The 12,997-nt window shown below is 40.2% G+C and overlaps 1 protein-coding gene across 1 annotated transcript in view; it reads right to left on the reverse strand.

Annotated features, from left to right (window-relative positions):
• The window catches only part of PLEKHG1 (pleckstrin homology and RhoGEF domain containing G1), a 261,546-nt gene that overhangs the window by 57,394 nt on the left and 191,155 nt on the right, over positions 1–12,997 (reverse strand). The window contains exon 4 of the mRNA XM_038766904.1: positions 11,710–11,810. Coding sequence (XP_038622832.1) covers positions 11,710–11,810 — 101 coding nt within the window. The remainder of the gene's footprint in view (positions 1–11,709; positions 11,811–12,997) is intronic.

The raw sequence follows: 12,997 nt of genomic DNA on the forward strand, positions 1-12,997 counted from the left end.
GCCTTTCTGCTTAGTGCTCATCAGATACTGTGGTGGTACGGATTGGCCGAATAGGGGAGCCTTGGCATAATGCCAAGGAACAGGAAAGTAAAAAATAAAAAGGAAACTTAAAATGGGGCTGAAGGGAGCAAACACCATTCATGTGTCATCTATATATGCTGAATAGGTACTTTCCCCTTTAGCCTGAATATTACAGTACAAAAGAATGTTCACTAGGGAAAAATGATTCTAGTTTATCTGTGTTCTGTATGTTGCCTGGCGCATGTTTGGCACTCAAAGTTTTAAAATATTCTGGTTGAAGATTGATGTTTTCCCATTTTGTAGGCTACATATAATAATAACAATGGCATTTGTTAAGTGCTTACTATGTGTGAAGCTCTGTTCTAAGCGCTGGGGGGGAATACAAGGTCACCGGGTTGTCCCATGTGGGGCTCACAGTCTTCATCTCCATTTTACAGATGAGGTAACTGAGGTTCGGAGAAGTTAAGTGACTTGCCCAAGGTCACACAGCAGACATGTGGAGGAGATGGGATTAGAACCCATGACCTCTGACTCCCAAGCCTGGGCTCTTTCCACTGAGCCATGCTGCTACATATATTTAGCTCTGCAATAAATTTGTTCCACCATGTCTTCGAACTTCTAAGCCCTCCAAAATATGGGAGAATTAAGCGCAACAGTAATCATTTAGTGGTAATTATTGAGTTCTTGCCATGGGCAAAGCACTGTGCTGGGCCCTAAGGAGAGGAAAATAGGGTACATATATACGATCCCTGTGCACAAGAAGCTTTCAATACTAATGACGCATCAGCAGAGATGGAAAATTATCTTTGCCTCTACCTTCTACTTTCTAAATTTTACTTTCATTGTAGAGATTTGTGTCACCGTCAAGTCAAGGCAGGCTAAAGGATCAAAAACAGTCTTTTAACCAGTAATTTCCCCAAAATATGCACTTAAATGGGCTAGGGAATTTAGATAGATTTCAGGAGCATTTGTCCCCCAGGAAGCTTTTATGGAAAGGCTAGGACTGTTAAAGACATTTCCCTAGCAATGAGTTAAAACACCGAGGATGACTGCAACACTGATCTTCTAGGGTAGTGTGATGACCAGGGTAGAGACAGAATACGAGACGGGGGGGCCCAGAATGGAATGAGTGATTATGTTCTTAAGATATGTAAACTGAACATCAAGGCCCTTTTGAATCTTAAGGTCTGGGAAATTATAAAAGTACTTCTCTTTATCTCACAGGGATGCTGAGATAGTAACGGGTGTAAAAGCACTTTGGAAAAATGAAGGCGCTACACAAACAGAAGTTATCGTTTGTGAAAACTCCCACTGTCGATGCTTGTTGATGACATAATAAAGTTAGTGGGACACTGGGAAACAGTATTGTTGAGACTGAATAATATTATTTAGTGCCTTTAAGATGGCACACTCTGATGTTTGTAGCAAGACAGATAACAGTGCAGGATTGCTGGCAGGAATGGGGCCTTAGATTTTAGTCAGTAGTTAAGGTTCTTATAAGCCCTCAAATCAAGGGATAGTTGCTGTGCCGCGGTGTGTTTTGTGAACACACATACCTAGAAACCCAACTTATGTAGACTTACAGGACTTCCACTAATCACCTAGGTTTTGCTAACATTCCAGTTATTGTGGCTTTGTGAGATGGGAAGTGAGGATGCAAGGAGAGGAAGCGAGAATGCAAGGAGAGGAAAAGAGAAGGGAAAATGTAAATTAATTTAGTTACAGACTCAGACTAAAAGGAGGTATATTTTTCCTAAGATTTTTTTTAAATTTCATATTTTTTTATTCACCCGGAAAATAAAATTGTCCTTGGACAAGCACTTCAGTGTCCTTGGGTACCAATACTTTTTTCTATTGAATTCCTTTCTCTTCTGCTTCCCTTCTTCCTGCTTTTCTGGGCTTCCTATTACTTCATTTTCTTCTCAAAGGTCTGATTTAATTGTGGTCATCTTATTCCATGTCAGAGGTGGATGGGGGTCAGGGAGCAAGAAAAACAAGATGGGGTGTGGGTGAGGGAGAAAGAGACAAAGAGAGAGAGACAGAGAGAAAGAAATGTACAGGTACCTTTTTTTGCCCCTAACCAATCTTCCCAAATGTATCTTCTTTTCAAAAGAAAACTAAGGGAAAAATATCAATTCTTATTTCCATAGGTGTGCATTTATATGTGTATGGGTGTTCAGTGGCAGGAAACACTATTCCATTTCACAGTAACATATTACCCATTAATTTGTACCAAAACCAAGGCTGACTTTGCTTGTGAATGTGAAAACAAGAATTGTGACATGACCTTGAAGGCTTTGATGCTTCAGAGTAAACTGAGATGCAGTAATGGAGCCAATCTTCTTTAAGTTTGAAATCCACTGCCTGCAATGCTTCCCTTCCCTCTTAGGCCAGGTCAATCAGCAGTTAGCTTTGTACAGTTGTAGTAAGATATACTCAAACAAGAATAAAATGCAGTGCTGTGAACTGTACAAAATTTCCCTTCATCTTTCGTGTACACTGCCATAGGCTTGAAAAACTGCCTGTTAAGGAGGGATAGTGGAAACTACTTCCATCATGGCCTAAGTCCAAGAAACTGAGAGTGCAAAAGATGTGGCAGAAACACTGTGCTCCACTTAGTCTCTGAAGAAACATAAATTATTTTCTCTCAACTTACCACCTGTACTAGGTGCAGGAAGGAAGGAAAAGAGACAGGCCATGGAATTATCCTGCTGTTCTCAGAAAGCAAAAATTGTGGACACTAGGGTAGTGAGTATTAACTTGTAATTCTCTTTCTGGAGGAACAGTGTGTATTTAAAAAAAAGGAAATGAAAGAATGGAGAAATTTTGCTATGGCCTTCCTAGAAGAAAGGTTAAAGAAGAAACCTTAAGAAATGAAATTCAAAACTTCTGAAGGGCCAAAAAATTAAGTGTTTTAAAGCGAGACTAAAGAATTAGACAATGACTGCTAATGTTCAAGACTTTCATTCTTGGAGACAGATTCAGACAATTATTTGGAAATGTCTTAGTCCAAAAGGGGATGTTGTGCAAGAGAAATGACATTTATTTTCCTTTGTTTCCCAATTTTGGAGAATTCCCTTCCCCAGTCTTTCATCCTCCACCAGTTTATTTAGTTTTTAATGCTATGGTCACATTACTGAAATTTCAGGGTTATTCTGGTCATCAGTTTCCAGGCAGGTAGTAATCTTACACAAAGGGAAGAGAAACAGATTTTTTTTAAAAGAGGAACTTTAGACTATTGTTTGATACAAAATAATTCTTTGGGGTGAGACTTTGGGAAATACAGCTTAAGATCTAGTCTGGCTGAACTGTGAAGGCTGGGAGAAAACATTAGCTTTCACTGTCTTTAGTGCTGAGAATTGTTAGAAACTGCACAGCGGATTGAACAAGGGCCAGGAGTCAGAAGATCATGGGTTCTAATCCCATCTCTGCCACTTGTCTGCTGGGTGACCTTGTGCAAGTCATTTCACTTCTCTGTAACTCAGCTACCTCATCTGTAAATTGGGGACTGAGACTGAGTCGGACATGAACTGTGTCCAATTCAATTTGCTTGTATCCTACCCAGCGCTTACTACAGTGCCTGGCACCGAGTAAGCGCTTAACAAATACCATCATTATTATTATTAAGAATTACTTTTATTGTTAACAGACAACAGGCAAATTGCAAGGTATAAAAAATTGAGACTTTGAAAATCGTTAATGCCACTATTATATAAATGGATGCAGGGGTATCAAGTTTTCATTTGAACATAGGAGGAACTTGGAAAAGGGTGTAGGGAATAGGGCATCAAAAGGGCAGGGCTGAGAGGGGAAAGAAGACAGCAAGGAGGAGGAGAAAGAGAGAAAACGGAGGAGGAGAGAAGAACAGGAAGGAGATGATGGAGGAAAGGAAGAACATGAGGAGAAGGTAAAGAAGAACAGGAAAGAAGAGGAGATGGAGGAGGAAAGAAAGGACAGAAGGAGGAGGAGAGAAAGGACAGGAAAGAGAAGGAAGAGGGGAGGAATTAATGAGGAGATGAAGGACGAGTAAACTAGACTCTAAACTCCTCTGTACTGGAAGCAAGGATCGTGACTGCCAACTTTGATGTATTGTACTCTCCCAAGCACTTAGTATAGTGTCCTGCTTTCCAAATCCAATGGCCTCTAATCCATCCAAATCCTCCTTGACCGCTCAGCTGCCTTGGACACTGTTGATAATAATAATAATGATGGCATTTATTAAGCGCTTACTATGTGCAAAGCATTGGGGAGGTTACAAGGTGATCAGGTTGTCCCATGGGGGTCTCACAGTCTCCATCCCCATTTTACAGATGAGGTAACTGAGGCACAGAGAAGTCACACAGCTGACAATTGGCGGAGTAGAATTTGAACCCATGACCTCTGACTCCAAAGCCCGTGATCTTCCCACTGAGGCACGCTGCTTCTCCGATCATCCCCTGATCATCTCTGATCATTCTGTTGATAATCCCCTTCTCCTGAAAACATTACTCAACCTCGGTTACACAAACTATCCTCTTCTGCTTTTCCTATCTCTCTGGCCACTCATTCTCAGTCCCTTTTGTGGGCTCCTATTCTGTCTCCCACCCCCTAACTGTGGGTGTTCCTTAAAGTTCAGTTCTTGGCCCTTTATATTCTCCTTCTACCACCCGCTTCCCTGGAGAACTCAATCACTCCCTTGGCTTCAACTATTACCATTATGTGGATGATTCCCAAATTTACAACTCCAGCCCTGAACTCTTGCCACCTCTTCAGTCTCACATTTCCTCCTGACTTCAAGACATCACTACTTAGATGTCCCGCCATCACCTCAAACTTAACATGTCTAAAACAGAACTCTTTATCATCCCACCCATACCATATCCTTCCCCTGACTTTCCTATCACTGTAAAAAGCACTACCATCCTTCCTGTCTCACAAGACTGTAGCCTTGGAATTATCCTTGACTCCTTGCTCTCATTCAACCCACATAGTAAATTCGTCACTAAATCCTGTCAGTTTGACCTTCACAACATTGCTAAAATCCACCATTTCCTTTCCAACCAAACTGTTACTACATTAATCCAAGCACTTATTCTATCCTTCCTTGATTACCATATCAGCCTCCTTGCTGACCTCTCTGCTTCCTGTCTCTCCCTAAGGCAGTTCATACTTCGGCCCAGATCATTTTGCTACAAAAATGGTCAGGCCATGTTTCCCCACTTCTCATGAATCTCCAGTGGTTGCCCACCTCCCACTGCAAACAAAAACTCCTTACCATCAGCTTTAAAACACTCAATCGCCTTGCCCCATACTACCTCACTTCACTACTCTTGTACTACAATCCAGCCCACACGCTTCACTCATCTAATTCTAACCTTCTCACTTTACCTCAGTCTCATCTATCTCACTGCCTAGGTCTCACCCATATCCTGCCTCTGACCTGGAACGCCCTCCCTTTTTTAATCTGACAATTACTCTCCCCACCTTCAAAGCCTTATTGAAGGCACACCTCCTAAAAGAGGCCTTCCCTAAGCCCTCTTTTCCTTTTCTTCCACTCCCTTCTGCATTGCTCTTTATTCATCCTCCCTCCCAGCTCCACAGCACTTATGTACATACCCGTAATTTGATTTATTTGTATTAATATCTGTCTCCCCCTCTAGACTGTAAGCTTGTTGTGGGCAGGGAATGTATCTGTCATATTGTTATACTGTACCTTCCCAAGCACTTAGTACAGTGCTCTGCACACGGTAAGTGCTCAATATACACGACTGACTGACTCCCTGGAGGTGGGAGTCCCCATCGCTTTTTGGCTACAGCTTTTGAGTGTGTCTGCCCATGTTCAGTGCTACCCAAGAGCAACTCTAATCAGTGCTATCCAAAGAAGATGTTCTGCCACTGCAGAGACTGGCAATCGAATAAAGACATATACTGCTAGCACCAGGGTGGACTCTCAGCAGTCACAAGATGGCTCTATATTCTTGGAAGAGGCTTGGAAGTTATTGGGATTGTGATATTTTGTCTGGGTGCTATACTGATCCTCCTAAATTCCAGTCAACCATCTTTATGTTTGTGAATGACCTAGTTCACAGAAGAATGCCAGCACTAGCCAGTGTCCCGGGTGACTGGGTGAGGAATTGAACGATGAATTGGAAGGCTCCAGCAATAGCGTGGACCTAGTTATGGGTGCCAGTCCCACCAGGGACCCCTTGCACACTCTCAGCCTCGCTCACTCCTGGTCTCTGAAAAATCCTATCAGAGCTGGAAATAACCAAAAGGGTGGCTTTCTGGTTTCTTTGCTCTTAGCTCTCAGTCCTCATTCCTCAAGTCCTTGCTCCTTTTTCTCCTATTATTCATAATGGAAATTTGGCACTTAAGGATCTGGCCCTTCCTGCCAAAGACAAGGATAGCAAAAGATAGGATATGTAAGCAATTGATAAAATACTTTTTGATGATGATGATTTTTGACCACACAATCAGCGTAGAACACAGAACATTACCATTACATTATGAATTACATTTGAATGTGCTTTTGGAAGTCCTGAGAGAAAAAAATGAGACAGGGAGTTATTCCATTTGCTGTTTAAGTTTTCTCCATATGTATGGTTAGTCTAAGACTTAATGGGAGGGATAGTTAACTCATATGGCACAACTAAAAACTTATTCATGCCCTTAACTCCTGCCTGAATGCACTCTGCCAGCAAGGATGACAGCAACAAATTATCAGTGGGGGACATGTGTAAAAGTTTTCTCCTAAACCAATGTTCATTTCTGATAGATTTCAACAAGTTGCACTGGCTGAAATTTCAGATGGCCAAAAAAAGAGAATAACAAGATTTCAAAACTCCCTGAGTGCCAATTGCATCTGAACTGAGAGTATGTGGAAGGAAGTGTCATTTTCTAAAAACAAAAGACTCCATCCTCAGAAAGTGGATTGACAAGCATGCAGAAGCCTTAATGAAGCATTTATACATGTATGAAATCAATATATGTAAGGGACACTTTTCCGATGGAAAAATCGTGTTTTTAATTCCTTGAATTCTGCATCTATGTTCCGTTTCACCTTTAGAGGAGACCAGAAAAATCAAACCTGAGATAAGAAGCAACTGGAAATATTTTTGTGTTATGAAGATAACTCAATACACATTGTTCTCCATATAACGGAATACTGAAAACCAATGTAGACCAAGGAAAGCAATAAAGAGCATTGCTTTTTTTAAAAAAACCTGAGTGCATTTAAAATGAACAGACGCTGTTTGAGAACAACCAGTGGTCCATAAAGAACTGCCAGATATCACTGAAGAGCTTCAGGCCATTAATTTTGAGAACTCATAAAACAGGGAGGATGTTAAATGCCTATCTTAAAAACCAAAAAGGAAAAAAGAATATTCCTGGAAATTATTGACCCATCAAATACAACGTAATAGAAAGTAAATACATTTCTGTTAGGACAAAATTATTCCAAATCAATGACATTTTACTGAATAATGGAATGACAAGCTTTATACACAATCAATATTGCATTTACAACTTCCAGTTTATATTTAGATGGAAATGTAAGGCCTTTGAGTGCACCCCATACTGCATTTCCATGGACAAGCTGAGAAACAGCGTGGCTTAGTGGAAAGGGCCTGGGCTTGAGAGCCAGAGGTCATGGGTTCTAATCCCAGCTCTGCCACTTGTCAGCTGTGTGACTTTGGTCAAGTCACATAACTTCTCTGTGCCTCAGTTACCTCAGCTGTAAAATGGGGGTGAAGACTGTGAGCCCCACGTGGGAAAACCTGATTACCTTGTATCTTCCCTTGCACTTAGAACAGTGCTTGGCATATACTAAATGCTTAACAAATACCATTATTATTATTATTATTATATGTGCCTCAGTTACCTCATCTGTAACAGGGGGATTAAGACTGTGACCCTGATGTGGGTCATGGACTGTGTCCAACATGATTAGCTTGTATCTACCCCATTTTAGGACAGTGCTTTGCACAGTGTAAGTGCTAACAAATACCGTTATTATTATTATTATTATTATTATTATTATATTATGTATGGTTTGCCAATACAGTCGATTCTACCTGGAAGCCTGTTTTCATTACGAGTTCTGGATAGCACACAAAAGTCGAATTAGGGAATGTTCTTATGACAATGTGCATCCATCTGGAGGCAGAGTGATGCGGTGTCAGAAGATACGGTTGTGAATATGCTTATGGCATTGGATACGCGATGTCTAGTAAAACACAAATTTTCGTTCCTGAAGTTAAGGAAGAATATAATCCCCCATGTTACAGGAAAACTGACATATTTGTTTTAGGTGTTGGCATAGTTGGCTCGAAGATCTTTTTGGAAGGGTGAGTCAAAAATGACTCAGAGCACCCTGATGTCCAGAGTATTACATGGTGATAGGTCTAGAAATCAATTCTAGTTAATATCTTTAGCAGTGATGCAATGAGACAATTGAGGGTGTGCTCATCAATTTTCCAAATGAAATGAATAAAAAACTACTGCTAGTACTACATCAAATTGATTAAGGTTGCTTAACATGTTGGAAGGCAAGAAATGAAAATCAAATTGCACCTGAAAATTAGGATAAGTCCCACAAAAACAGGATGAAAATAATGGAGAAAAGTTCATGGTACTAAGAGCAAGACAATAAAAATACAATATGGGAAAAAATGGCCAAGACAAATACAACAAAAAAACCCTAGGAATCAGAGTTATCTAAAGCTGAAAATTGTTGGCAATACAGTGTTGTTATTAAAAAAAAAGCAAGCATAAGATCATGCTTTACATATCAGGATTTTATTCAACTATTGTTTCCAGTTTCCACCACTGCACCTTAAAATATGAGGAAAACCTGGAGATGATTCAGGAAAGAATAAAATTATTTATTGTAGTATTTTAAGGCATTTGTTAAGCTCTATGTGCCAGTTACTGTACTAAACCCCGGGTTAGATACAAGATTATCAGGTTGGACACAGCCCATGTTCCACGTGGAGCTCATAGTTAATCCCCATTTCACAGATAAGGAAACTGAGCACAGAAACATTAAGTGACTTGCCCAACATACAGCAGACTAGTGGTAGAAAAGTGATTAGAACCCAGGTCCTCTGATTCCCAGAACTGTGCTTTTTCTGCTAAGCCATTTGGCTTCTTAGAAAATTTTTAAGGGGAAGGAAAATATATGCTAGTAGAAAAGTTAACAGAATTAGAATCATTTGGCTTAGAAAAACAAATGATTAGATATAATGTATTACATTACTTATTATCCAGTAGAAAAGTTACACTATTTTCTAGTGATTTACAGCGTACTTGCTATTTACAGAAATAAAATATTCACACTGGAAAAAGTATGCATTCTATAATTACATTTATGTACAGCTTTGTTGGGAAGGCACTTATCTTTTAGATTCCCCTATTTCATGTTTTCCAAGTGTTTCACAAAATCGTTTGCTAATTATTCCTTAAGACTCCCAGTGAGGTAGGGTAGATCTAGTCATTAGTTAGGCAGATGAATAAATCAAGGTCAACACTAAGAAACATGCTTAGGGCTTAACAGCAAGTTATCACTGAAACAAGATTAAAACTTTCAGCTTCAGAAATACTATTGCTTTGACCCCCTGACCCTTATATTTTATTATTAAACTCTAGAGTTTTCTTGTACAGTCATTTCTGCTACAAGATAGCTTGCATGACCTGTTTGTATAGAACACAACTGAAGAATTAGGGAACATTCTTCATACAGCATGAGCCTGATCTGGTATAATAAATACAGTTGACAAGTTGGGGCAAGTAGGTTTGGTGTAGGAGGAAACAGCTGTGATGCTGCTACACCTTCGGGTCTCTGCTTCAGCCTTGCTTACTGCATGGAAATTTGGGTTTTGACAACTTCACAATATTACAGTAAAAGAACAATGGGTGGTACAGGGCCCAGCATTCTGCTGGTGGTGATCATAAAAAAAATATGGAATTTCTCAGGGTTCTTTCTGGATTGGTCTCTGGCTCAGGAGGGGTGAAAGATCTAGTCAAATAAGGTGCTAAGTGATTAATGAAGTAGACTCCTGCGGATCCTCTTTTGGAGCCGGACTCAGATCCAGTTGGGAGATCTAATTTGCAATCTTGGGCAAATTCAGGCACAATAATTCAGGAATTTAGAGAAGCAGCAAGTCAACTCACATCTCTACATCTGTCAATTAATGTGTAAAATGGGGATTAAGACTGTAAACCCCATGTGGGACATAGACTGTGTCCAACCTGATTATCTTGACTACTTCAGCACTTAGATTAGTGCCTGGCACATAGTAAGTGTTAACATACCCCTCCCCACACAAAATAAAGAATTTAATTGGTTAAAAAACTTCTGGTGCTGGGCCCCAAATTTTCTATTCCATTATTGTTTACACCGAAAAAGACTTTCTTTTAAGATGAAACAAAGCTTCCTGTCCCTACATTTTAGTCTACAGAAAGGCTCTTGCTTTATCATGTTCAGTCAATCAGTGGTGTTTACTGAGCTCTTACTGTGCACAGAGCACTGTAGTAAACGCTTGGGAGATAACACTACAATAGAGTTGACAGACACATTGCCTGCACAAGGATAGGGTGTCAATGACAGTAACAATAAATGTCAGAGACAAGATATCCTACACAGATGCATACAAATACCTCTAGTCACCTTCACAAAACCATAACAAGAGACACAATACCCAGCCTTAAGCCTCTCCCCTCCTAAGTCTACACTAGACAAGACATCGGATCAATGTCTTAGAATGCCGTTCAGAATGCAGAAAAAACCTCTAATGGCTATGTGTTTCCTTTTGAAGTAAACAAAAACTCCTAACTACTGGATCCCCAGGAACTGTATACTCCTACCTTGCCCACCCCCCTTTTCCACCAATTCACACCTTTCAGTCCTCCCAAGCCAACCTTTGTCTCACCACCAATTCTCACGTCTCTGACTGTTACTCACACTTTTCCCCATCTGTGAAACTCCCTCTCACTCAAATCTGCCTAATCGCATTCCTCTTCAACTTCAAAGTCATTCTAAAGTCACCTTTTCCTAAAAACATTTCCCAATTAATTCCCACCTTCCAGATCCTCTCAACATCCCAGTAGTACAGATGTGTGTACCTGCCTACTTTCATTTTTTAATCACTTCTGGTTAATACAAAGGCACTCCAACTCTACCTAATTCCCACTCGAATTTTCAATTTACCCATTTTCTGGTTTTCTCCTTCAATTCTCCACCGATTTCTCTTTTTTGTTCACTCACTTCACTTCTATTTACTATCTTTAGAGCTTTGCTTAGGAAATGTTCGCCATCTTTCATGGTTTTTCATCCACTCCTGAAGCCTCTTTAGAGAAAAATACTGTCAAAACTCATTCAATAAATAGCACTAAAAGGAGCGGTCACTACTATAAATCCCAAATTGACGAGGGAGACAACAGTAATGTCTATTTCCAGGGCAACAGTTTGGAAGGAAAGGAGAGACGTTTATCGGAGATAAAATATTGACTTTATCGTACAATAAGGACTCTGCCTGCCAAGGGTTGTTCAGGGCATCCACAGCAAGATTGTGAAACTGAACAAAAATGATTACAGAAGAATAGCTTTCTTATTTCATACTCATCATGCTAGAGGTAACACTGCCCTGGGAGAAGCACAACATTTTGCTGGTTTCTTTTCACAGAGCCCATCCTTAAATCTTCACTTACCTGTTGAAATGATAGATGTCCTGTATGTTTCCAAATAGGGCTGATCGCTCTTCAATGCCCAAAGAAAGCCTGGTCTGGTCAGTGATACAATCAAGATAATCCTGTAAAATAAATGAGACAGTTCCTTAAACACTGTTATCCCTTTTCAGTAGCAGTGAATGGAGCTATCTTTAAATGTAAAAAAACTGTTCCTTCAGCTCAATTTCAAATTATTACAATAATCTACACAGCACCTCTACTGTAAAAAGAATTCTTTTATAAAATGTACAATACCTATCTGTTCACTGAGACAGTAAAAACCCTAATAAACTGAATGGTAAACAATACACCACAGTGTGTTTATCCAATAGAAGATACATTTTACTCAGTACCAATATAACAGCTATTAACTATTCAAGAAAGCATATCCACACTGTTTCCATAACAAGATACTTTTTTCTTGAATAATGGATGATTCCCAGTTTCTTAACTATGAGGGTCATTCAAGGTTCAGTTCTGGGTTCCCTTCTACTCTCCATCTACCCCCACTCCCTTGGAGAGCTCATTTGCTTCCAGAACTTCAACTTCCATCTTATGTGGGTGATTCCCTTCTCTGCAGACTTGTATTTCCTTCTGCCTTCAGGACATCTCTACTTGCATGTCCCATTGGCACCTCATACCTCACATTCAAAACAGAATTCCTCATCTTCCTGCCTAAACCCTGTCTTCCCGCTGTCTTTCCCATCACTGTATATAGTACCACCACCCACTCTGTCTCATAAGTCAGCAACCTTGGCATTATTCTCGACTCACCATTCTCATTCAACCCACATATTCAGCGTCACCTACCTGCACAACATCACTAAAATCCACCCCTTCCTCTCCATCTAAACTGCTACTATGCTGATCCAAACATATCACATTCCACCCTGACTGCATCAGTCTTCATCATCAGTCTGCATCGGTCATCAGTCTTCTTTCTGATCTTCCTGCACCCTGTTTATCCCCACTCCAGTTCTTACTTCACTCTTTTTCCCAAATCATTTTTCTAAAAAAAGTTCAGACCACATCTCACCATTCCTCAAAAACCTCCAATGGTTGCCCATCCACCAATGCATCAAACTTCTTACCATCAGTTTTAAAACTCTTAGCTCACCTCCTCCTACCTTCCTTTGCTGAAGGAACTCCTCCAAGAGGACTTTTTCTGACTAAATCCTCATTTCTCCTCCCCACGCTCCCCTCTGCGTTGTCTATGAACTTGGATACATACCCCTTAAACACTTGATATTCACCCCGCCATCAGTCTCAC

The sequence above is a fragment of the Tachyglossus aculeatus genome, chromosome 2 (assembly GCF_015852505.1).
Source record: "Tachyglossus aculeatus isolate mTacAcu1 chromosome 2, mTacAcu1.pri, whole genome shotgun sequence".
NCBI lineage: Eukaryota > Metazoa > Chordata > Mammalia > Monotremata > Tachyglossidae > Tachyglossus > Tachyglossus aculeatus.